General features: G+C 36.7%; 6 protein-coding genes across 7 annotated transcripts; 5 read left to right on the top strand and 1 right to left on the bottom strand.

Moving 5' to 3' along the window:
- The first annotated feature begins 7,673 nt into the window (after positions 1-7,673).
- Positions 7,674-12,480, top strand: LOC100186419. Its single transcript, XM_002131093.5, has 3 exons — positions 7,674-8,383; positions 10,244-10,432; positions 11,470-12,480. Exons 1-3 carry the CDS (start codon positions 8,083-8,085, stop codon positions 12,042-12,044), a joined length of 1,065 nt encoding a protein of 354 aa, XP_002131129.1. The 5' UTR covers positions 7,674-8,082; the 3' UTR covers positions 12,045-12,480.
- Positions 12,481-13,394: 914 nt separating this feature from the next.
- LOC100184039 (E3 ubiquitin-protein ligase TRAIP-like) lies at positions 13,395-15,226 on the top strand. The gene has a single exon (XM_002131200.4). The coding sequence runs from the start codon at positions 13,433-13,435 to the stop codon at positions 14,828-14,830; it is 1,398 nt and encodes a 465-aa protein (XP_002131236.1). The 5' UTR covers positions 13,395-13,432; the 3' UTR covers positions 14,831-15,226.
- Positions 15,211-19,623, top strand: LOC100180093 (WD40 repeat-containing protein SMU1). Its single transcript, XM_002131164.5, has 10 exons — positions 15,211-15,352; positions 15,415-15,504; positions 15,838-16,110; positions 16,405-16,649; positions 17,085-17,253; positions 17,607-17,702; positions 17,977-18,135; positions 18,478-18,636; positions 18,958-19,065; positions 19,291-19,623. Exons 1-10 carry the CDS (start codon positions 15,260-15,262, stop codon positions 19,438-19,440), a joined length of 1,542 nt encoding a protein of 513 aa, XP_002131200.1. The 5' UTR covers positions 15,211-15,259; the 3' UTR covers positions 19,441-19,623.
- A 40-nt stretch (positions 19,624-19,663) lies between these two features.
- Positions 19,664-21,018, top strand: LOC104265998 (transforming growth factor beta regulator 1-like). Its single transcript, XM_009861269.3, has 4 exons — positions 19,664-19,749; positions 20,000-20,122; positions 20,304-20,404; positions 20,766-21,018. Exons 1-4 carry the CDS (start codon positions 19,712-19,714, stop codon positions 20,861-20,863), a joined length of 360 nt encoding a protein of 119 aa, XP_009859571.1. The 5' UTR covers positions 19,664-19,711; the 3' UTR covers positions 20,864-21,018.
- LOC100175419 lies at positions 20,655-22,396 on the bottom strand. Of its 2 annotated transcripts, none has more exons than XM_002131350.4 (3): positions 22,157-22,396; positions 21,545-21,886; positions 20,655-21,321 (listed from the first exon to the last, which is right to left on the bottom strand). In XM_002131350.4, exons 1-3 carry the CDS (start codon positions 22,314-22,316, stop codon positions 20,873-20,875), a joined length of 951 nt encoding a protein of 316 aa, XP_002131386.1. In that variant the 5' UTR covers positions 22,317-22,396; the 3' UTR covers positions 20,655-20,872. The 2 variants fall into 2 exon arrangements, with proteins under 2 accessions (XP_002131386.1, XP_009859570.1); XM_009861268.3 differs by having other exon boundaries at positions 21,532-21,886.
- A 125-nt stretch (positions 22,397-22,521) lies between these two features.
- On the top strand, positions 22,522-24,279 carry LOC100179345. The gene is made up of 4 exons (XM_002125197.2): positions 22,522-22,804; positions 23,157-23,376; positions 23,595-23,862; positions 24,082-24,279. Exons 1-4 carry the CDS (start codon positions 22,691-22,693, stop codon positions 24,185-24,187), a joined length of 708 nt encoding a protein of 235 aa, XP_002125233.2. The 5' UTR covers positions 22,522-22,690; the 3' UTR covers positions 24,188-24,279.
- The last annotated feature ends 833 nt before the right edge of the window (positions 24,280-25,112 follow it).

Raw genomic sequence — 25,112 nt, forward strand, 5'->3', positions numbered from 1 at the left:
ACGGTGTTGACATTTTTGTGATTTCCGGTGTAAAATTCGTGCATCATTGCTGCTTTTGTCAGGCAACACTTTTCCGTAATTGTAACTAAGTGGGAACCGTTTGTTCGGTATTAAATTGCTATTATCAACGTAATAATAAACTCTCCAATAGAGAATCGAGTAACCGCGAAAACGATATGTTATTTACTGTCGCATATTGAATTACCTACAGTCACACCAGCACGCAGAGCCAGTTAAAAAAGTAAACAAAACCATCTTTACTTGGTAAAAGCTTCATTCTAATAATTCTAAACTTAGTTTTGGTTGTCATTCTCAGATTTTAGGAGACCGCGATTTTAGCTCATTCATTCTGTTGGTGCAGAAGTCTATTTTAAGGGACACGGGAAATTCTAGAGTCAATTTCGGTTCCTCAAAACATCTTTCTTACCACTGCAATGGATATGGAACTTAAAATATACTTTAGTTTGGTGTATGTTCCTATTAACACATTGTTTTAGCGTTTTAACACCGATTTTGACCTCATATTCGCTTGTAACGGTGACATGGCGTATTTATGCTCATTGAAGTCATGTGGTGTATAGTTAAGAGCCCTTGATGTTGGGTAAATACTCGAATTACTTTAACCAGATGGTCACTTATGAGTCGTGGGTTTTAATCCAATATTATGAGTTACATTCAAATGAAGGGCCGTAAATTTGCTCTCAATATAACTGAAATCCTCATTCGCCTAGTTACCTAAGCATATAGTACTATACGGGGTAAAGTGGGACACCTTTAGCACACAATATCCAAATATCCTGATCCGTGTTTTAAACAATTAACAACGGTCCATGGGAGTCGTGAGGATATAGTTTCATAATTATTTAAATGTTCTCTGTTTTCTACCAGATGGAACGAGAATGAATAATGAAAGATATCCCATCTCCCCTAACCGACCGTATGTGTAGTAAGAGGAAGTTTAAATTATATAAAGATTTTTCAGCTTTAAAACCCGCTTTATATGATATACACAAACGATTGTTCGTTTAAATAAAATGTTTTCAACAAATAAGTCTACCCTCGTTTTAATATTCAAATAAACGTTTAAAACTTTGCCCACGTAGCCATATAAAGTACATAGTCATGTATGTTTACCCACAAACTGCCAAGGTTTCACAGTGTTGTCGAAATTCCCCAACCACTGGTATAGGAATGTCAACCTACTTTATGGTCCACCAGTTCATCTTAAACTGTATCGCTGTGTTACCTATATACGTCAGCCAAGCTAAGGTATTGGTTTTCTAAAATAAAACAAATTAACAGTAAACTAAAAACGAACATGTTTTTAGCCCTAAAATATAGTTTTTGAACATGTATTACCAAGAACTGGCAATGTGGTGTGTTGGCCGTAATAGAAGCTAACATGTTCCGTGATACCATCTGTTTATAGTTTATAAGTTCACGGCTTTGTGGGTCGTGCGTCGGCCAGCTTTTATTTGCTTTTATGTTTTATTCAGAATATTAACACTTTAAGAAAGCTATCACGATTTGCACTTTACTGTGCGGATAAAACCAGTTTAATCCAGTTCTGTTTGTCGTCAACGTCTGGCCTGTGTGTGTATTTTGTGGGAAAGTTAAACCGCAAGAATCTTGTGGATAAACCTTTCTAGGAAGTGACATTCTACGAAGGAGTCGGTTTTGAAGATAATTTCGATTTAATCGCAAAGGGAGTTATAGATTCGCGTTTCGTTTATTTTTAACCACCCAAAATAAAAAACGAAATTTACCGAACTTGTTTTGTAATTCTGATCAGGTTATTAAAAAAGGTGGCAAAACGACAGTTGTAAAACACGTTTTTGATAAACATTCACATAATTAAAAAGTCGAGATTATAATTTAAAAGCAAAGCGTAGACGAACGACCAACAGTTTTATTATCTTTGCCCTGTTTCAGCGACTTTCGTTTTCCGGTTAAATAATTTATGTCGCTTGGACGTGTTGTTTTATAGAACTTTACAAAGATAGGTAAAGTTAGTGCGTTCTATGTATAAGTTACATTTTTGGTAACGTAACTTGTGGGTAAAATTCGTGTATATATATGAAGAATAAAGTTATAAATTTAGAAATGTTCAAATGACATTTGTTCGTTTCAATAACCAAATATGTAACTTGTACTCTTGTATATATGTGTTATAGTTCGCTCATAACAGGTCTTTAAACATGAGATATATATTATTTCTGAGTTTGTAGGTCTAAGACAACTCATTTTCATTTTCTATCCTGAGTGAGGTCCTACCGCACGACCAGGCACACCAGGGAACCTGGGATTCATTACAGAGATGTGCCATTACCAACACCACGAACCATGTAGATTCCTATACACATACGAGCTACATATATATTCCATGGTACAAAGGTTATTGGAACTAATTGAACAATAACGGAATAACCCATCTGACACATGGTAACGCAAACAACATTTACGACTAAAATTACCATTTTCTCCATTTCTCCCATATCCAATTCTATACGGCCATGTGTTATGGTGTGAGACAAAAACACGTACATTTTAGGCATATGCTGTAATCGTTTAGTTCTGGTGCCTGCTTTTTCAAAACTAATAAGCAGTAAAACGTTTTCAGTGACGTATACTGGATCATAAAACTCGAATATTAAATTATTCCGTTCCTGACGGTTTCGCTTGTAGCAATTTTCAAACCTAAATTTCCTCCTTTTACAATTTCATTGCAGCGTTTTGAAACGAATAACAACTGCCAAGTGTTGGCAATTTAAAACCACGAATTCTACACTTTGTTACATTTTTCCCAGTATTGAGCTTCCGTATTTAGAAATGATTTTCTTTTGCCTGATCGGTCATTGTAATAAACTAATAAAGGTTAGAAAATATACGATTACAAAAAACACGTACATAGCAACGGTCGTTACAACACGCTTTTTAAATAAACTATATACAGTAGGGTGGGGGAAGATGGGACACCTTTGACACATAATAGCAAAATATTCTGATAATGTTTTAAACAATTAACAACAGTCTTTGAGAGTCGTAAGGATATGGTTTTATAATTCTTTGGAAGTTTTTTGTTTACTACCAAATTGGACGAGAAAATAGAATGAAAAGGTGTCCCATCTCTCCCCACCCTGTATACGACCTTTTTTATGGTACAGGACTTTATGAACATGTTATTTGTCGAAACTGTTTTGAAACTTTTTAACCAGTTAAAGTTTTTGAATTAACTGCAAACGCATTATTTACATACATATAACCATTATTATGAAATACTAAACTTTATAAGCTTGTCTTATGCCTAACTTAACTGTTTATTAAACTGTTTTGTAAAAAAGTGTCGTAAGCCTACACTATATTCTAAGACTCCAAATGTTAAATATTGTAGAGCAGCGTGGAAAGTATATACACAGTGTGTAAGAGTGGAATCGAAACTAAATGTAGAATGAAAGCAAAGTGTGGAAGTGTATTTGGTACGGTTTAAATAAACCAAACCACTTATCTTTATAGGGCAACCATTATAAGACTTAGAAGTTTAAATTTTAAACCACAAGAGCAAAACAAGTATATCTTCGTTTGTAAGTGTAACTACTTGAAATTGTTCTTTTGTTAAAGCCATAAACTTGTTTGTACGAACGTTGCGTTTGACATACATGGTAAGACATCGTTAGGGTATATTAATGTATGTACTTTCTTTGGGGCGTATAAGAGATAAGATGGAACATGTTTTATGTTGTTTACTTTATGCTCGCTTAACTCAAATACGCTTTTCTCATTTCCCTTGCTTTAATATTTAATTTTCTTATGGAAGCTGATTTCATTTAAAAACATCGAAGTTGTTTTGACATCAGACAGGATATATTTTACGGAAGGAGGCACTTGACTTGGACGGCAATACCGCAAAGATATTTAAAGCGAGACCAAATGAACCTAATTATGAACCATGTCCACCGTGAGAAGGGATGTAGAGCAGATACGCCGTGTTACCGCCGATAATTTGTGGGTTTACGAATTCACTACAGCTTAAATTATTGTTCTCATTCAGAGAAGGTCATTATTTGACGGGCGAGGCGTGTCTTGTACCAAACGGTGTCACGAATGCGGTGAATGAAAAATGCTCCCGCGGATTTCATAGCAGCGACGACCTGGTGTTTAACTTCAAGTTTTCCGTTCGTTCCGTTAATTTTCATCTCGATATTAACGTGCCGAACAAGATGTTTTGAGTGGTGATTGCTAGAGTGAAACATTGTGGGTTTTAAAGGTTATAGAAGATCAAATTATGATGTTTCACTATAAGGTACATGTTTAAGTAATTACAAACGAAATCGTGGGCAAAATAGCAGACTAGCTATTAATATACAGCACGACTTGTGTAAGGGGGTAATGTTGCATTCGAGTAACCTTTCGTTAGTTAGCACGTCGTGTTGGTCTGCGTGTGTGTGCTGTGTCGTGTTTAACAAGCTTATAGGGCTTGCGCAATAGATGATGTAATATGTAACAAGAGACTTGGAGAGCCACGAGGTTACTTCATCCAACCACGAGGCATCGAAACTACAGAAGCAAATGGCAAATATCCAGACATGATGCTAATATGTGATCGATATAAGGCATGCACTAACATTCGTGCAGAGGTTATGTGTATTCAGGACAGGATGTATATTTGTTAACTACATGCATTTAAATTGCTTACCTTGCGAATGTAACTCGTTGCACTTTAAACCACTTCAAATATATTCAAAGCTATTTCGTTTTATGTTTACATATAGCATGTTCAAACGGTCTGGCTATATAAGTCCCTACGTTACTTACGCTATGCTTGGAAAAGCGCAACTCGCCGCCTCTTTAGAATAGGATACCACGCCAAAGTTGCCTGCCATGCATTGTATGTACAGACCGTACAAACGCAAACGCAACATTTATTTTATTTTCAGTTTCGAGCACGGTAACATAACATGCTAATGGTGAATGGCTGGGAATTAACTTTTAACACGCAATGTAAGGCGGAAATTACTACCTCGGAATGGTCTATTACTTCATTTATTTGCCTGCTATATTTGGTAGAACATACGGCTGGTTACGCCAACGTCACCTGGCGTCGTTTTCGTGCATGTAATCGATGGACTGCTGGCTTATAATCCGAACTACACACGATGCCGGAAAATAATTACAAATATCGACGTTTTTTATTTATAGAAATATGCAGTCTGGTCCACGGCTAATGAATGCTACATTGAGTTTGATTGCGTCTATTTTCAATAAATATTTTTACTGATTGTCTGGGAAACACGCAAAAATTGGTCAATTTGTCATGAATTGTTTTGATCACATGTCCTAGCGAGCGACAACTTATTTCGATGGTGCGTTTTACCCAACGGCGAGACAATCTTGTAGATTTCATCGCCCGATAATACGTTGTATACAAAGTAGCAATGTAATCTCATACGCCCAGTTATTACTGAAAATTTCAAGCGCTGATTAAATCCCGCGTAATTTCAACGGCGTGTTTCTAAAATCCCTGTCAGCTGACCCGACGTCTGTACAAGTCTGTTTATGGCGATAAGAAATAATCAACAAAGGTTTTAAATAATTTCATCACGCGGGAGACTGCTGTTTGGGCGCAACTGTCAATTTGAGTTTCTGTGTTAATGGAAGCCGTTTATATTAACATCTGTTGAAGTCTGATGCGTTAATTAAAGGTTGGATTGTGTCCAAAGCATGAAAGCTTCGGAATGTGACAACCTAACTTAAGCATGTACATATTTTATTGAGTTTTTTGTGATGTGTACGTGACAGAGCACATGAATATTATTATTCTACGAAAAGGATATAAAGAATGAAGGGTAAATTACTGCTGTTGTAGTAAAGGTATAGCTTAATATAGATATACGCAACAGTCGCCCGAAAGCAAAGTCTCTATATAAAGTTTATAGTGTGCTGCTGGTCCAAATATTTTGAAAGTTAGCCGGTTTAAATCCGAACGAAAATACCGAAAATTGATAAGAAATGTGGCAAATTTAACAACACTGCATTTCGTATGCGTTTATTTCCGCCCACCTTGGTATTGATTATAACTACGCAATTTTTAAAATAATCTAATTAGCTCGTTATTTCTGAACGTCCGTTTCTCGCGTTAAAAGACAATGACTCAAACGAGGTATTTCTATATTCGTAATAAGCCGTCGCATATGGTAGAATGGAATTTCCAACCTCTGTTCACAAAACAGCGCTCTGGGGAGGAAAGGGGTGAAAACTGAGCCTTAAAACGAGGCAGAGAAACGTCGATCTCTGTCGAGTTTTCCGGTTCAAAGAGCGTTCCGAGAACTTATTGTGTAATCGATATTACTAAACAGGCGGTCGTGCTGTGACGTATGATGGATTGTACATCGCTGGATGTATGGTGGCAGCGCGTGAAATACAGCGGGGTCGAGGCATTCAAGGAAATAGCTTCGTATTACTTCTTCAATGAGGAAGGTTTGGTCACGTGACTTCCAGTCACGAGGTTGCCAGCCACGTCTGCTTGTATTACGTCATCTTTGTACTATGGTTAGACGTATAAAGCAGGAAGTATGAGCGTGAGTGTCTGTTTATATATTAACTACCGCCGGGTACGATTGCTTTGTGCACATATACGTGCATTGTGGGTTGCTCTCAGTCTTACCACGTATCCGCATAAGGAGAGTTATCTAAATATAGTAACAGGTAACTTGTCCATACTATGATTAGACTTAGTATTATTAACCTGTACGTACAGTGCTTATGTAAACGTTCAGCACGTAAAAAGAAAGACAGGGTATTCAGGATCTGTTTCTCTTTAATAATGAATAATTCATGTGTACTATTTTCATCTCAAAAATTTCCCCATCTATTTAATTGAATAGCGGGCGAGAGGAAACGACCGAGCTGTATTGGCGGCACATTCTACATTCAATAAGTCCTTGAGAACGCAATGTTATCGTTCCTGGCTAATTGCTTACGTGTCTGGTTATTTATACCACTGTGTTCCAACTATTTGACCTTCAATTAGGGAGAGGGAGTTTGTGACGTATCGAGTAAAGAACTTCTAGTATGTCTATTAGAATCGGCACGTCTACCATATGTTGCTGCAATTGAAATGTGGCACATATTGTACTCATCCGTATTATAACATATGTCTGTTGCGTGCATTGTCTAACTTTAGCACAAAACTGCGTCAAAACAATCCGGCATTCTCAGTCAAAACACAACACAATACGCCGAAAGGAAACGCGCGCGGTTTCGCACACACGCGACGCTTTGTTGTTTCCTTTGTGCGTTTAAATAGAAGAAACAGACCTTTTCTCGTCACTGTTCCACTATGTGACGCAATAATGCTCTCAATGGATAGATGGTCCTTTAGGTATGAGTGGCCGAGAATAAACAGACCGAACGAGACTCTCTGTGACGTCACAGTAGGCTTTGTGATGGACTTGGAACGGTTTTCGGCGCGAGGATTATCCGCTCTGTGGATCAATATTCGGCAAGAGAATGAAAGAAACAAAAACTAGTGATTAGGGGGATCAATAGTGCGATCACAAAGGTCGATAATGGGAGAAACGAAGAGAAAAAAGCAAACACATAACATAAGAAAAAGGCAAAAGGGTTCACATTTTTGCGGCCTCGTGGTCAAAAGGCAGCGGGGTACAGAGGTATAGAAGCCGTGCTCATATTAGTTGTGCGCAGTGGTGTATTAAACTGAGATAAAACAGGTCTCCCGATCGCGCTCTTGTTTATTAGAAGAAGGGATGTGTTTATTACATCAACCCAGTTTCTGATGGCTGCTGTTGTTAGTCAGAAACTGTACAGCAAATGCCTTAGACAGCCTCGCTGTAGTCAGACACCAACCTGTTCCCACCATTATAGTTGTGCTTTTACTTGCGAACTGGAAGGAAAGGCAGTTTGTTTTCAATAGTAGCTAGTTCACACTGTCTTATTTATCTATGCTGGTTTGAAACTTACAGACTAGTTGTCGTAGCTATTAGAACGTGTACGTATATAAGATATTACGTTGGCGTATAACCATTATTTTTAATCATTTTAGATAGAAAACACAAAACTAGAACAATGATATTCGATATGGATGCTGAGTTACAACACTTAATAAACATTTCAATGGACAAAATGACATCGGGAGCCGGTTCCAGTTTGGCCGGCCATGGAAGTCGGAAGTCCCGCGGAATGGACCTCAGAAAAGCCCTTCTCGTAGCGCACGTTTTACAAAAAGTGCGATGCGCGTATATTGACGATGATTATCAAATCGTTGCAAATACGATATCAGATCCTACACCAGTAAAATATTCAAATGAAGACGAAACACAAAGCGATTATGACACTGTGAAAGAAATTGACGAAAGGTGTAAACAAGGTATGTGTTGCTTCCCGGGTAAAGCGTTTAAATATTGTATATGTAGCTAATATAAATATGTACAGCTTGTGAATTATATTACTGTGGCTTTTAATATATACAAACGAATCTTCCGATTTGAATGTAACCGTCACTTGTTCTCATGCATAGCAGAATTAATATTACCTACCTCCTAATTATACACAACGGAAATAGGCGTTAGCAGTTGGATGGTAGTAAACGTTGATACAGGAAGGTGACATGTATGAAACAGTTCTTGTTGTGGGTGTTTACTCCGGTTTAGTAATGAGCGCACACCCGGAAGTATGTGCTGTCGATATTATGCATAGAATAGTTGCAGCAGCAGTATCTGCAATGTTGCTCTTTGTTGGCGCGCCGTGACAATACTCGCTTCTGGGTAAATGATGTAATATCCTATGATTAATATAAGAGCTTTAAAGGATATAAGAATAAGCGTTGTCAGCTCTCGCGATCGGGTAGGTGACGCCCATAGTGCTATGAGGTATAAATAGCCATCACTCGACTGGTCACGTAGAAACAGTTTAAAATCCCTGTTAAATTTCGGGGAAAAAGGCTGCTGAAATTAAATGTACGCATTTGCTGACGTGTGACATCCCTTTTCGGTGGATTTCACACGAATTTGAACAAAACAAGTCTAGTTTACACTCCGTTACTTTTTGTAAGCAGCCTAATGATATACATGGTCAATGAAGTAAATCTAAAGAAATAATCGGGCTCTCTTCTCTATTGGTCCAGGCGTGACCATCGAATTGGGTCGCAGCGGAAAATCCGCTATTTTAGGCTTTTCCGCTTTGAAATTCCACGCTCGGCGTGGTCGTTGTATTGTTGTGCGACCATGCGAATACAAAACCCCGCGGCGCACCGCGTGTGTGCATGCACGCGGATCTCGTGACTCTTGTTTATTACTCGTTGGCAACGCTCCTTTCCTACAACGGAGAACTGTTTATCGTCAAACATCTATAATTTAAAGCCGTATCTTCCTAAGAAAGTGGAAGCCCATACTGCGACCTCTATTCTTGCCCCGGGTGTGTTTTGGTTGGAACTTTTAAGCTTCACAAAAGCTCTTATCTCCTGACATTGTGACCGCAACACCCGATAAAGGAAGCAGAAAGCTGCATTTGTTTGTGCGTGTTTTACAGTCGTGATCGATGCCAGTTAGATATAAACGTCTGTGATCCCCAGCCTGCTATGTAATTCTAACCCACTTAGTAACATGCGGTTTAGTGAACTTTATTTTTCCTACGCCGTTCTCAGCGCAATCTGATTTTCCAGGAAAACTTAACAAGGTTACCGCGGTTCTATACGTATTCTCGGAGATGCTATCGGTTTTAAACAAACCATTTAATGCTCTACCTCGGGCGCCGTTTACGAGCGGTGTATGAGTGTTTAAATTTCATCGCCCTACTGGTCATTAATTAACCAGGCTTCGACAATGGTTTGTTTACTTATTGTAAAAGGGTCGTGGACGGTTACGAGTCGTGGCGGGGGTAGCGATAAAACAGCAGATGCAGAGCGACCGCGCGACGAGACGTCGTAGTAATTCCCTCAATCAATCTTCTCTATGTGACGTCATAAAGGGCGCGAAAGGGCGGCTACCAAATGGTCTGCTGCAAAGATCCGTTGCCACGATAGTAGAGATCGACGTAGTAAATTGCTGTTGTCACGATAATGTAGGGCAAATTATAGCATACCACTCTTTGAAAATAGACCAAATTATACTTATAGTCTCTTTTAATAACTCATGAAAATCATTTACGTTTATTTCTGTTTGCATTTAACTTTTTTAAAAGCACAACCCAATATTATTATAAACTCAACTAATTACATTTTAATCCACAGCATCCTACTATTTAAGCGATGATGATGTTAATTCTGTTCCTCAACCCTCACCCACTGTTCTGCAATCATGCATCACCAACTCTGACGTCATGGTATCCCGGATCGCGCAGGTTACTCGCCCGATGTCCGTTTCCATTAATACGAGTCACGTGGTATCGTACCAAAGCTTAGATGTCATCGGCACAGAAGGTAGGTCCATTGTTGCGTAATTATGTGATTAGTGACGTGACATGAAACAACTGCTAATGACATGTATTATTAGCTTATAATGAGATTAGGGGGTCAAGGCTACCATTATAAAATAGAAACTGCTTCATGTGCGTAGCGCGTAGTTAATAATTCATTCACAAAGTTTAAAGTATATAATCAACATATTGTGTTGTACCGGGCGTGAAAGAACCACACACACTCGCTTTGTATTGTGAGTTAATCATAAATCGTAGTGCCTTGTAACAGGTACGTTAGTAACGTATTCGGACGTTACATATTGGCTGTCGCTATTTTTACGATCTAATTCCTCTCGCATTATGTCGATGCAACGGATCTAACAATACCGCGTACATTTAACCACCGCGGCTTTAAACATTTATGTTACGATACGCAATAGAGAAACCAATCCAAACATCGCCTTGGGCCGAGACACTTTCTCGTATGCTCTGTCCGCGTTTAACCCCCGTGTAAGATATTTCGTCAGTTAAAACAATATTTTATCTCCGCGTCCAGTCATCGTGGTTTTTCTGTTTACTGAGCAAAAGTGGCGTGATCGTTACGTCATGTTTAATTTCGCCTGACTAAGCCGTAGATTCGTCACCATATTTACCGTTCAAACAAACTTCTTTAAGCAGCTATATCAAACAGATTTGATACACCATACACCATACACGTGGAACGTAATGAATAATAACCGCGGGAAATTAGGATAGCGCGCGAATACGTTACTCAGCAAACAGTTTCCTGTTGTCTATGCAGTACATCCTGTTATGCAGCACTACTGTCATGTGATCTGGGCGTGTCCGTTTCGGTTAAACACGTTTATTTGTTATCTTCCAAAACGCAAATACATTGAAACAGATAGCAATGGTTTTCTGTTTGTTTGTAGCCATATTTGTAAGTTGTAATCAGCATTGTATTACTCATATGACGCGATATAATCATCCTCTTGAGACGCTAATATAAAATTGGGTTAATTGGTTATCTTCTATTTTCGAACCAAGTTTCTTTTCCAGGCGAAAGCGATGACGTAATATGCGAGGAGTTAGACGTTTCTTCTTGTTGTGAAGTTTCAAGTTACGAGGAAGAAACTCAACCGCGTGAATCTGAAATAGATATGTCACACACTGCATTGAATGTTGGCTGCAAAACACACGAGGTCCAAGAGACCACTCCTGCTGTGACGTCTTCCAAACCGTCATGCCCTTTGCCAAGAAAGAAGCGACCTTTACCGAAAGAATTTTTAGACACGGCGCCGTCGCCTTTTGTGACAAAATCGCCGAGAACAAACTGTTATGACGTCACAACTACAACGACTTCATTCACGCCGACCACGAGCGCCACCGTGGGGTTGGAAAGTCGCACGTCTGTCTCGGTAACAACTGTCTCGTCCACGATCGGTGCATCAAACTCTTTATGTACGTCTGTGACGTCACAAAACCCACTGTTAACGTCGACCGTGTCACAAAGACCCAAAGTTGTGGTGCAAATGACGCAAGCGTGTGGGACGTATCTCCCGATCACCAGCACAAGACTTTACTTCAATACGAAGTTAGCGGAAGTCTCTTTACAACAGAGCGCGATGGTTTAGTCGTGTCCAACCAGTGTGACTTTAAAAAGTAAAATTCCTTCTAGTTTCAAGAAAAATTGGAATCGAGTCTGGCGTTTTTGTTCACAATGAGAAACATGGAAGCTTTCGCGTTGGCTATTTGTCATTGTGAAGCAACAGCGCCGATTCTATTGTCATAAAATAAAAAAATGGCAAAATTGGAATTTTCTTTTTCTGTTCCACCGAGTTGCTGTTTTGAAAGTTCATTTTGTTTTGCACAATCATTACCTTTGTTGTTGACGTTGATTTATGTTTTGCGTGAATATATTTGGGATATTTATAGGAAGTGCAATTTAACAGTTCTATATTTTTCTAGATTTTTGTTTTTTTTTAGTAACCCACGTTTGATTTGGCGTACGCTTTTCTATTGTTCGTGTTCAATTGTTCTTATGATGCAAACATGCTCACTTGCACGTAACTATGGTGTGATTGTTGGAAAATAAGTCAAAGAAAGATATTTGATTATTAAGTCAGTCAGTAAAATGAATGGGACTTGATTTATCTTTCCGTGGCGGAGCAACGGCACTCGCCATAACACAGATGTTCTGTTTCACACACTTCGTGCAAGCGTAAGAGTTAGCATGTATGATATTTTGTAGGCAGGTATTCTTTTTTATAACATTATTTTAAATATGATAAACAGACAACCAAGAAGGGACCACTGGGTTGCCCAAGGACTCGCACGCCTACAGTGGCGACAGCATCGATCCTCCAGCCTGCAAACTTTGGGCTAGAGCGACCACGCTTATTTTAGCGACCACGCTTATTCCAACTAAATGTAAATATGTTTTTAACTGTAAGCGTGTTTTAACAACTGTTGTTTTGTCGCTATATCCTGTCTTTTCGTTTGAAATATTTCTAAATCTTCGCTACTGTAATCGAAGAGACAAATAAAAGTTAATATTATATTATTAGAGCAGCATTTCTTAAACTGACGTAAATTTACCCCTGGTGGTAAATTCATTGTATTTAAATGGTAAATGAGTTACCAATTAAAATCCACATCAGTTGACGGTACAGAAAATCGTGCCAAATGTAGTACTTTGCCAGGCATAAAACAACTCGTTGCAAAAAGCTCCCCACCTTACTTCTTGAACGTCGTAAGCTCCATGTTTTTGTTTGGCAACACTGTTTTGGAACACTGTGTTTTTTGACAGAATTCAGCTTGATTTAAATGTTGCTTCTTGAATTTAAATGTTCATCATATGCCTTACAATTATCCGATGTAGTACAGATTAAAGACGCCTATTTAGGATGATATATTGTGTAGTATGTTAACTGAAGTGTTAATGTTTGCTCATTAACCTATTAAGTAATGTGCTGTACTTTTATTTTAGAACATTCTTGGCTACGTTCCTAAGTATAGCATCATGTCTTTTCGTGGTAATTGTGTCATATGTACGGATTATTTTGATACTGAAAACGACATCAGTGTTACACCGTGTGGTCATCTATTTCATGCCTTGTGCTTGAACACGTGGATTACTACCAGCACTGGTAAAAAATCCTGCCCACAATGCAGAACCCATATAACTATGAAGCAAATTATTGGGAAAATTTATCTGAATCAACCACATGAAGAGCAAAATGAATTGGACCCTTATGTTTTAAAAAATAAGGTAGACGAACTAAACCTAAATTTGAAGAAAAAAGAAAAAGAGAAAACTGAATTCAAAGAGAATCTAACAGCCTTGGAAAATGTTAAAGACACCTTAAAGAAACAGATTAAAAAGTTAAAGCAGCAATTAACGGAAGAACGGAATAAACTGGATATTTTAAAGACTAGTATGAATGTGATGAAAACTGAGGTTTCTGACGCCAGGCTGTGTAAAGAGGAGACAAAAAAGCTACGACATCGTTTGCGAACTTTGGAAAAACTCGAAGTTGTTTTGACGGGACAGCAGAGTGAGGTTGACAATATGATGGAACAGTATACAGGAGGTTCGCAGTCTGCTGGTACCAAACAACTTGCAACGTTTTGCATTGCAATGAAGCAAGAATATGAGCTGCTGAAGGAGTCTAAAAATAAAATGAGTTCAGACCTGATGAAACTCAGAAGAGATTTGCATCGGAAAGAAGAAATTTTGTTAAAAAAACATGATTTAGTTGAAGAACTTGAATCTGCAAACAGCAATTTAAGAAGTCATGAAGAGTCCTTGCTGCAAGAAAACAAAAGTTTAAAGCATAAAATAAAAGCATTACAGATGGCAATCTCATCTCCAAGTGATACAAGGGCATCAGCTGTATCTCGATTAATCGCGGAAAGTCCAGCCCCTGAGTTTCTTACTCCATTGCAAAACTCACGAACAGGAAATCGAGATTGGTCATCCGAGGAACCGATTTTGATGAAGAATCCAACACTCAGTTCATCGTTCCTTGAAGATGATGAGAAGTCGCCTAAAACGAGTCCTTTGAAGCGTAAAAACGAACTCCCAGAAGTTGACAGTCCTGCCACGAAAGCAAGGAAACTCCACTGTCTTGAATATGGCATTCCATATGTTAAGATCAAATCAACAGTTGGAACATTTGAAGAAAATCCACCAATTAGGGTTTTCTCCAATCGCTTTAAAAAGAACGTAAACAAAAAACCTTCAATACCCCTGGAATACGAAACAAAGTATTTTAACAAAGTGAATCTGACTGGAACAAACAAGCCGTCTAGTTCAAAAATCTCATTTTCAAGTACAAATAATTCAAATTTCAATAAATTTTCAGGAACTCAATCCAAATTAAACACAAAAAGATTTAATCGATTAAAAAGAGTTTAATGTTGAGAATATTTATGTTTTTTTATAATGCTAGTTATTTGTACTTACGAATAATTGAATGTATGTCAAATGAACTTATCCACCAGTGGCCACTGAGTTTATTTATTTGTTGCGGCGTAAAATGTTTTTTGTTAAAATCCTACAAAAACAGTAAATAAACTGAGCGCCCAATGCCAGAAAAATTAAAGTGACTTTTGTTCAGTGGTTTTGTATCTTTAATGGTATAAAATTATCTTTTATTGTATTTTTATTGTTTGTGTAGTTTTTGTTTATAAACCAACACCCAACAACAATCTTTATCTGATTATCATATATATATATATGTGTGTGATGCTGCATTCCGTCAATTTTGACCAAATTCCCATTGAATTGTCTTTTTATATTTTATAACAATAGGCATGATAGTTGATAGAAAATAACTTTATCAAAATGTCGTTGGAAATTGAATCTGCTGACGTTGTGCGTTTGATTGAACAATACTTGAAAGAGAGTAACTTGCACAGGACCTTAGCTATGTTGCAGGTAACATTAGCTACAGTGTTTCCAGCCAAATACTGTGCAGTGTTTCACAACTGTTTTTATAGGAAGAATCGACTATCTCATTGAACACAGTAGAAAGCATTGATGGTTTTGTGAATGATATTAATAATGGACACTGGGACACAGTACTGCAGGTACATACAGTGCTGATAGATGTTATTTTTTGTTTAGTTTCTTATACTAGATTTAGTGGTCAATCGAGTTGATCTGGCGCCTTGGACAGTAGTTTGGTGCTTCCATTGTACTAAAAGGATTCTGGGTACAGTGCTGAATACTAATAGGCGTATATGTCCTTGTGCAAGACACCTTGCCATAACGTAGTGGTCACTAACTGGTCTGTACCCTGATTCCTAAATATATGAGTAATGGACCTACTCTGGCCAAAATCTCATGAGATATGGCATGCCACATTGTAGGATCTCACCCAAGTATAATAGAATGGTATTTGATCAAGTTTTTTGTTCCAGGCGATACAATCCCTGAAACTCCCCGACAAAACACTGGTGGATTTATACGAACAAATTGTTCTTGAGTTGATTGAACTTCGCGAGCTTGGTGCAGCACGTTCGTTGCTTCGACAAACTGACCCAATGATGGCGCTAAAGCACGCACAAGCGGACCGGTACCTTCACCTTGAGAACTTACTCGCTCGCTCATATTTTGATCCACGAGAAGCTTACCCGGATGGTTCAACCAAGGAAAAAAGAAGGGCAGCCATCGCTTATTCTCTTGCTAAAGAAGTAAGTTTCTTGTCCCTTAGTATCATTATATATTCGCCGGAAATCATTAGTCTCTTTTTCAAACCGAAACTCAAGTACACAACACTATTCATTGGACTTGATTTTTGTTTATTACTTTATAATGCAATACTTTGTTTTATTATATTGCGAATATTGCATATTGTTTAACACCCATAAAAGCAAATATTAATAGTACAGTTGCACTTTAATTATTTATAGAAATTCATCAAAAATCAATTTAAAACCCAAATCATTAACATCTTGTATAATATTCCCGGTTCTCATTGCACCCAGGTCAGTGTAGTTCCCCCGTCGCGCCTCATGGCTTTGCTCGGCCAAGCATTGAAGTGGCAGCAACATCAAGGGCTTCTCCCACCCGGCTCCACCATCGATTTGTTCCGAGGAAAAGCATCGACCGTCCTCGAGGAGGAAGATGAGAGGTTTCCTACACAGATCAGCAAAACGATCAAGTTTGGACAAAAATCCCATGTTGAATGTGCGAGGTTCTCACCTGATGGACAATACTTGGTCACTGGAAGGTAAACATTGTAATGATCACCCATTCATCATTTTCTCAATTATCTTAACATTAAACCGCTAGCTGTGATCATTTTACTTTACTCAAGAGTCAAGTCTAACGCATAGACTAGAGAATCAATTCTTATTCATTATTTAGGTAAATAGGTAAAATCGTTATCTCAAATATTTTATTCTTAACATTAACCTACAAGTTGTGAGAGGGAAATATGTTATTTAATAATATTTATCAGTATGTTACACATGTGTGCTACTTATTAACAGCAAAACAGCATTTGTTTTGTTAAAACAGCACCTTGTTTTGTTGTAACTGACATTATTATTACCCTTCACTCCAATCTGTGGCCTTGCGGTCACATGCTCATACCAACCATAACTATACAACCTGCATTGTTTGAAATATTTAAATTCATCCCTTCTGGTTTTGTTATATTCAGTGTGGACGGTTTCATTGAAGTTTGGAATTTTGCGACTGGAAAAATTCGTAAAGATCTTCAGTTTCAAGCTCAGGATCGCTTCATGATGATGGAGGAAGCCGTGTTGTGCCTTGCATTCAGTAGAGATAGTGAGATGCTGGCAAGTGGTGATCAGGAGGGAAAGATAAAGGTATGGAGGTTCTAATTTTAATGTGACAATTGTAATATTATAATAAAAGCATAGGCATCACGTTTTGGGTGTCTGGGGTGTGTCATTCCAACTTTAGAGCAAAAGTGACATTGTTTTAACACCCCAGTTTTAAACTACAAAGAAATTTTACCCTGCTATTAGAATTAGATGATCATAGAAAACAATAGATTGTTCGTTTATTATGAGTGTACCTGTATTTTTACACTGATGCCCCTGATTTTGTTATTAATGTAACACCTATGATGACTACAGGAATCCTTGTGGTAAATTTGTAGTAAGAGTTATGTTTAAGTTAAAAGCACTTTAAATAATTACAACACCCACGTATCCAGGTCTGGAAAATGAGCACAGGTCAGTGCTTGAGGAGATTTGAAAGAGCTCACACCAAAGGTGTTACCAGTGTATCTTTCTCTAAAGATGGAAGTCAGGTAACTATGCCATGGAATTATTTGTTTTAAACCTTAAGTCATATTTTTCTACATTGTTTTGACTGTAAAATAAGAAAATGTATTACTACAGCTTGGACATCAAAGTAGTTTAGTTCTATTAAACTGCTATTAATTCTGTCTGCTAAATTCTTACATTATATATATAAAACTGGCAGGAGGTTACTAGTTGCCAGCTTTGAAATTCTGTCTCTAAATTTGTTCTATGTGCAAAAACCTGAATAACAGTTTTTTTTGTTTCAATTAAAACACACAGGTCCTCAGTGCTTCATTTGACCAAACTATTAAAGTTCACGGATTAAAATCTGGCAAGACATTGAAAGAAATGCGTGGCCATTCATCATTTGTTAATGAAGCTGTGTTTATGTTAGATGGGCATCATGTAATAAGTGCTTCATCTGATGGCAATGTTAAGGTAAAGATTAAATATATAAACATTATGTTCTATGTTTACTATTCTTATGAAAATGTTTTTCAAACAATATGTGACACAAAATGTGATCAAACTTTTCTTAATTTTAATGGTTTGCTTAATTTACTTTATGGTAAAGAATTTAGTCTTAATTTTTAAAGTCGTTATGGGTTAATCACTGTAATTTTATATTGTTGAAAAGTTGCATTACAAAATGTAAAATATTTTACCTTAATATTTATTTATATATATATAATTTATTTTTAGAAAACAAATTATTAATTTTGTTTTATAAACCTGTCTCTATATTATATATCTTGTTGTGAACACCCTTTTTCTACCCAGATATGGAATGTTAAAAGCACAGAATGCACCAACACATTCAAATCTCTTGGTGCTGGACAACAAGATGTTACCGTTAACAGCGTTCATTTATTGCCAAAGAATCAAGAACATTTTGTTGTTTGTAATCGATCAAGTACCGTGTCTATTATGAATATGCAGGTTTGTGGCTACACTGTGTGTATATCATGCTTCTGTACAGTTATGAGTTACGATATGTGTATCTTCTTACTTACCAAACACACATAGTGTATTACATGCATGATACTCATACTCTCTATGCTCACTGTCAAGTTACAACATAGGTGTCAACTGTCTTCTCGTACACCACACACACATGATGTATTTATGCACCTCATGATCACTGTTAAGTTATAACATGGGTTCATTCTCATACACCAGACTTACACTGTTTTTTTTTTTTACTTTTAACCACTTCATGCTTACTGTTTAGTTTTAAATTAAGCATCAATCTACATTCAGGGTCAAACAGTCCGTTCGTTTAGCTCTGGTAAGCGTGAGGGTGGTGACTTTGTGTGTGCAACAGTTTCACCACGTGGAGAGTGGATTTATTGTGTTGGAGAAGATAAGGTAATGAAATATTTGGTTATTATTTGTGTGTGTTAAGCCTGTGTATTATGCCCTGAGCCATACTGGTAAAAAAAGTGACTTCCACACACAAGTGCTTATAGTTATTAAAGCTATTACTAAGTTTTATGTAAGCAGACATTTAGTATTAAACTGGTTATTTTAGGTTAAAAGTTATAAATCTGCCAGTTACTGTTATGTACGGTTTCAATGTATTTTAATACACAGGTGCTTTACTGCTTCTCTGCCACAAGTGGCAAGTTAGAACGTACACTTACAGTCCATGAAAAAGATGTAATAGGAATATCCCATCATCCACATACAAACTTGATTGCTACCTATTCAGAAGATGGCTTACTTCGATTGTGGAAGCCGTAGAATAAAAATAGAGCGGGATTTGAAATTAATTAGAATGCTGTATGTGGCGATTGTGTGTCATAATGCTTGTCAATCATACTTCAACAAGTGACGCGTTTCATTATGATGTTATAATGCATTTCGATATGAAAACCGCACGCCAACTGATTTTAGAATTTTTAATAAAATATTATCACATGGGCATTGGGGAGGAATTAATGCTAGGATAATATTTCTATTGCCAATTGGCGGGGATGCCCCCTGCGTATAATTTCAGATTTTAATAAATATAATGGAAGCAAGAAGAGACGAAAATGATTCCGATGCAAGGTAACATTGACGTTTTTCGTATTATTTATTCTACTTAAATGAGGTACTACAACGTAGCATGCTATTGCATCTAAAATTTATGCCAGAGTTAGCCCATTACCATAAACTACAGGCTAGAGAACTATGGTGGTACTGTATGAACCTTGATAACTCAAGAGATATTAAATGTCGTATTATTTCTGCTGTGATAAACTTTCCAAAGTTTCTCCTTTAACTACAGAAGTTTTTTCTAAACTCACGCATTTTGCAGATATCGCGCACGCTATAAATTGCTGAGGAAAACCGCGAAACAATTGGTTTATGAAAACGCTGCTATGTGCAATGAAATCAATAGGTTAGAGGAAAGAACTGTATCTGCAAAAGTGCAAAGAAAGTAAGGGCTTAAACCGTTTTTTTATCTTGTTAGTATGATTAACAAATTATATGTAAATCACCTTTAAAAGTGTTGTACACACATTGTTATGCTTATTTATACGCTATTACACGAATATATGTTACAAAATTAATGTAACTTTAAAGCGAAAAAAATTGCTCATTTTATTATATTTTTTCAGGTTTTTATTGAAAAAATTGTTTCAATTAGAAAAACCGGAGCAGAGAGGAAATGGAGAAAAGAATCAGAGAAGAACAAACTTGGTGCAGGGATTGTCTAATTGTGAGTTGTGTATGTAAGGTTGCATGTAGTATACGGTCTATTCAAAGCTGACAAAGAGCTTATAGTTAGTTAGGTGCACGGGATTAAATACAGATTAATTGGATAAACCTGTTTAAAAACTACTTTAGTTGTTTCTAATAACTGTTCTATGGGTTTGCATAGTGTAAGACAGAGTTTGCAGCTAACCTAACCAGACATGACTGCAATGTCATCTTATGTAGATAGTTACCTTTGAATAAATTAAAAAAAACAAGACATGTAAAAATGTTAACTCAATAACACAATAAAGTTATGTGATGAGTCATAAAATTCCAGGTATAAAATATCAATACAAGTTCATAAAAACACACACGTTCCGCAGCAAAAACAAGTTCCATACAAAATGAACCAACCACAGCAAAGACAGAGAATGATGAAAATAAAATTGACAATGCAAGCCAAGTTTTACAAGTGACATGACACATCCTGCTATAGCTGCCATTGCTTATATATCCAAAGCATAAAATCAAAAGGGAATTTTAAGCTGTGAACCTCAGAACCAGCTTCATACTCTGATATAGTTTCTTTATAAATTCTAAGATCGGATTTGAATATATATTTCCCGGCCCTTAAATCTTCTTGTGTGGTAGATAGAGCAGAAGATATTGAAAGTTGTGAGTTGGCACTAGCTAATGTATTTTCATTGGGTTTGTTGTCATGAGACGCGAGTGGACAAGATCCATGTAAAGAAGAAAAATCTTGGAAAAGATCTGGAGAGAGTTGATATTGCTTCAAAGTTGTTACATTTGTGGCTGAATCTTCTGTTTCAGTTGAATTATTGCTGGAACTTGTTGAAACTTCATGTCGGTTCTTCATGAAATGACGACTAAGTCGCGAGATTAGTTCTGTTTGTTTTTTTCTGATTTTTGATACTGGATCTGTTGATAAAGTTTCAGAAATAAAGGAGAATGTTATGAATTATGATTATTTGCAGAAAATGTTTTTACATACAGGGGGTATTGAAACAATTTGAAAGTTAAGACACAGAATTCTGTTGCATCCTTGTTTATAACAAATTAAATTAACACAGAGTAGAAAATTCCAGGTTTGGCATGTGCACTTATTTATAACTGAAATTTTAAAATCACCTGTTTGACATACATTTGGGCTTCTCAAGGCTTACGATTGCTTCTCCCATCACTTCTTGGTCATATTCTTCCTCCATAGTGGAGGAAAAGTATCCTGCGAGAGCAAGATCATGAACGTCATCTTCCTGATGATCCTCACTGATCTTGTGCAAAGTTTGTCCAAGTTTTGTTGCCATAGCAACCACATCTTCTTCATCAAACTTCAACAAAATCCTCTCAAATATTTCCTCACTGGATGGAAGAGCTCCCCTGTTTCCTTCATTACCATTTTCTTCTGGGATCGTCTCCGATGATGCAAGAGACTCTTCTTCATCCATTGAAGCATCTTGACTCGTTACTGGTTCCTTATATTCTTCTAAAAAAATACCAATAAAAATAGAAGTCCATTTACCTTTAAATGTGATAAAATAGACATGTGCGTCTGTAATTATATTTTATTATTAAATTACACATGGTGACATGTGTAGAAAATAATGTTGGTGTTATTAAAAAAAATTAAAGTGCATATTGACATATATTAAATACCAATATTATTATTATAATTCTTCTATATACAATTATTTAGTTATTATTACAGAAAATATTCATTATTCACAATCATTTTGAATAAAATACTCGTAATTACCAAGTTGTTCAAGATTTTCGTCCCCCAAATATTTTTCGTAAGATTTGAAGAGTAGAGCCCCGTTCGGTAAGTTTAACCAATCATCCTTTGTTAAGTGAAAGTCTCCAAATTCAACTGGAGTTTCACTTGAAACAGACTGGTCTGGCGAGTCAAGAATCATATTTCATACATACAAGTACTACGTACACCGCTTTCACTATCTTTACTACATTGTTATCAAATTTATCAACAAACTAATGTGGCGCAAACGTAATAGAAATCAAATATTGGTAAATTTATTCACATCCTCCTTTTATATCACTCGTTTGAACAAAGAAAAAACTTTAAAACCTAAATTAACCTTTCTACATTATTAGTTTTCCCGTTAACCGCCCTGTTGGTAAAAATTACTATAAACAAACATCTATACAAATGCCATATAAGGGGATTTTTTAAACGAATATTCCCATGTGTGACGTATGTCATGTGTTAAATGTTCAGACTCCTCGCACTATTTAAAACAGGAACCTCCTTTTGGAAACACATTCAATAACAATGGGAAAAGTAAGAAGCAAAAAGTCACGGATTCATTTAAAGGCAACAAAAGTTGCAACAAGCGACAAAGAAATAGAACCAGAAGAAAGTAATGATTACAATAACAATGACAAGGTAACAATAGGCTTATGCATTATTATGCAATTCACACATCTTTTTTTACATACTTTACTGTTTAGCCTGGCCTGCTATTTTCTACCCTATATATTGTAGACCAAACAGTTAGGCAATTACGGTTTAGTGTCTTGGTAAAAGACACACACGTAAGAATTTTCCAGTACATAGCAGAATAGGCTGGTGGTTAGGGGTTGATGGTTAGTGGTTATAGGGGTTAGTAGTTAGAGGTTAGTGGTTATAGGGGTTACTAGTTAGAGGTTCATGGTTAGCAAATAAGATGGGGGAAGGATTCCTTACTAACACCACTCACTGTATTACAGCATGTTATACTTTACGTGGTTTATTTTAGGAAGAAATCTTACCAAACCTGGAGAACAATCCTTTCTTTGGTTTAAAAATCGACCCAGCACTTTTGACCAAACAAAGTCTACAAGAAAGTGAAATAGAGAACAATGATGCATCGGGTAAAACCAAGTTTTTGTCAAAAAAACGAGTGACCGAGAGTTTTGGAGAAACAGTGAAAACAAAGAAAGAAAAAATGAATCGAAGACGTGAAATGTTCCTTCAAAGTAAGACACATTTTTCTGTAAACAAAATAGTTTTTTATACAGATTCATATTTTGTACAAATATTTTGAACTCTCTATTGTAAATTATTTTATTATGTATGAATGTGACCCTACAGTCATGTCGGGAAATAAGTAATGACTGGAATTTAAAACAGGGTTGGCCAAAAACCCAGAAGTTTATTAATGTCAAGTAATTTGGAAATTGTTATAAAACTCTAGAATTGGAAGTCAATCAAAGAATTGCAAAGAAACAGAAACAAGCAAAGCAGAGAGCAAAAAATCCAGTGGTTGGGGATATGCATGGACTTAAACTTGCTCTAACCGAAATACCAAAGTTAACATCTGAAATTCCAATTGTCATTGCTAAAACAAAGAAAAAGTCTCGTCGAAAACGCAAAAAAGAATCTTCTTTGCAAAAAGTTGAGAAAGTTTCGTTAACAGACAAAGACATGAGGCGTGTAAGAAGTAAACGAACCCAGAAACACATGTAAGTTCTTGTTTATATGGCTGTTTTATCTACCATAAACATATATAGTTTCGCTAGGTTCCAACCGTAAACTTTCTGGTAATCAAGTAACTGAAGTCTTTAAATATTATCTTAACTTAAAGGTCCTGAGGGGTCCAAGCTGGTGTTATGTTAAGCACATAGTTTTATGACCCATGGTAAAGAAAACAAACATTGTACTAAATATGGACAAATTAACAGGTTAAATGAAATCGCCAAATTGCAAAGCATGATGAAAGACAAGTCATATCAATCGAATTCTAAAGAAATAATTTTGAAAAATATTAAACAGCATTTAATTGAATAAAGTTACTTTATTGTTTTTGCCATAAATTGTTGTGCGGATGACTTTTTCATCCAGTTTACTAGAATAAAGTAGATCGTTGGAATTCGAGGTTACGTTATGTGGTGTTTTGTTCGTCGATGCATGTCGCGGCATGCTTTATGACGTCACAATTACTACGAGCGAGTGATTTTTGCCAGTCAGCGTTCCGACTCCTGAAAGTGCAACCACAGAGAACATCGCATTTTTACGTTAGCGCATTCCAGTAACGTTTTTTCGTATAGCTTGGTTTGTTCCCAAAACAGGGCTATCCTATACTATTTTAACTCGCTTCATAAATTCGCAGTCAAATGCCGACGAAACTAATTTTGATTAATGTATAAACGTGAGGAAGTAGATGCGATTAGTTGTGTTCGTTGTTCACGTGACGATTATTAGAAGCAGTATACATATACTACAGTGTCTTTGCTATCGTTTAACTACTTGGGTGATCTTAGTATATAGTTTTGATTGGGTTTTAAGGTAACTAGAATGTGTTAACTAGGTAGATATTGGTAGCAAAACAGCAATCCTACAACCTGCTGCGATCATCGCGATAAGTTCTAAATGGTATCTTAGATACGGTCACGTAAAAAGGCGTCCACATTACTCGAAAGCCTACTTAGCATTTCTAATAACAACAACAATTTTAAATTACGCAGTGTTTTACAAAACCTTATTTTTGTTTACGATTTCTATATTCCTGTTTAATGTGGTTTATTAATGGCGGGGAATTTCCCACGTAGTAAGGTAAAGGTAAACATTGCAAATCCTTATAGCTGAGCTTTTCGTGTCTTTTACACAATAACTTGGCAGTTAACTGTGCTCAGAATAGGGCTAGGTACTAATGAAGAATCCTTTGGTACATAGCAAGACAGGCTGGTGGAAAGTGTTAGAGCAGAGGTCGGCA

Source organism: Ciona intestinalis, chromosome 9 (genome assembly GCF_000224145.3).
Source record: "Ciona intestinalis chromosome 9, KH, whole genome shotgun sequence".
Taxonomy (NCBI): Eukaryota; Metazoa; Chordata; class Ascidiacea; order Phlebobranchia; family Cionidae; genus Ciona; species Ciona intestinalis.

Excerpts from the sequence above, each read along its gene's own strand:
- LOC100186419 (XM_002131093.5), top strand. The coding sequence starts at position 8,083 with ATGATATTCGATATGGATGCTGAGTTACAACACTTAATAAACATTTCA. Across the intron at positions 8,384-10,243 it reads TGACGAAAGGTGTAAACAAG|CATCCTACTATTTAAGCGAT; the intron begins GTATGTGTTGCT and ends TTTAATCCACAG. Across the intron at positions 10,433-11,469 it reads AGATGTCATCGGCACAGAAG|GCGAAAGCGATGACGTAATA; the intron begins GTAGGTCCATTG and ends TTTCTTTTCCAG.
- LOC100179345 (XM_002125197.2), top strand. The coding sequence starts at position 22,691 with ATGGGAAAAGTAAGAAGCAAAAAGTCACGGATTCATTTAAAGGCAACA. Across the intron at positions 22,805-23,156 it reads ATTACAATAACAATGACAAG|GAAGAAATCTTACCAAACCT; the intron begins GTAACAATAGGC and ends GGTTTATTTTAG. Across the intron at positions 23,377-23,594 it reads ACGTGAAATGTTCCTTCAAA|AATTGGAAGTCAATCAAAGA; the intron begins GTAAGACACATT and ends ATAAAACTCTAG.
- LOC100184039 (XM_002131200.4), top strand. The coding sequence starts at position 13,433 with ATGTCTTTTCGTGGTAATTGTGTCATATGTACGGATTATTTTGATACT.
- LOC100175419 (XM_002131350.4), bottom strand. The coding sequence starts at position 22,316 with ATGATTCTTGACTCGCCAGACCAGTCTGTTTCAAGTGAAACTCCAGTT. Across the intron at positions 21,887-22,156 it reads CGAAAATCTTGAACAACTTG|AAGAATATAAGGAACCAGTA; the intron begins GTAATTACGAGT and ends GTATTTTTTTAG. Across the intron at positions 21,322-21,544 it reads AAGCCTTGAGAAGCCCAAAT|ATCCAGTATCAAAAATCAGA; the intron begins GTATGTCAAACA and ends CTTTATCAACAG.
- LOC104265998 (XM_009861269.3), top strand. The coding sequence starts at position 19,712 with ATGGAAGCAAGAAGAGACGAAAATGATTCCGATGCAAG. Across the intron at positions 19,750-19,999 it reads GAAAATGATTCCGATGCAAG|ATATCGCGCACGCTATAAAT; the intron begins GTAACATTGACG and ends CGCATTTTGCAG. Across the intron at positions 20,405-20,765 it reads GGTGCAGGGATTGTCTAATT|CAAAAACAAGTTCCATACAA; the intron begins GTGAGTTGTGTA and ends CACGTTCCGCAG.
- LOC100180093 (XM_002131164.5), top strand. The coding sequence starts at position 15,260 with ATGTCGTTGGAAATTGAATCTGCTGACGTTGTGCGTTTGATTGAACAA. Across the intron at positions 15,505-15,837 it reads ACTGGGACACAGTACTGCAG|GCGATACAATCCCTGAAACT; the intron begins GTACATACAGTG and ends TTTTTGTTCCAG. Across the intron at positions 16,650-17,084 it reads CAATACTTGGTCACTGGAAG|TGTGGACGGTTTCATTGAAG; the intron begins GTAAACATTGTA and ends TGTTATATTCAG.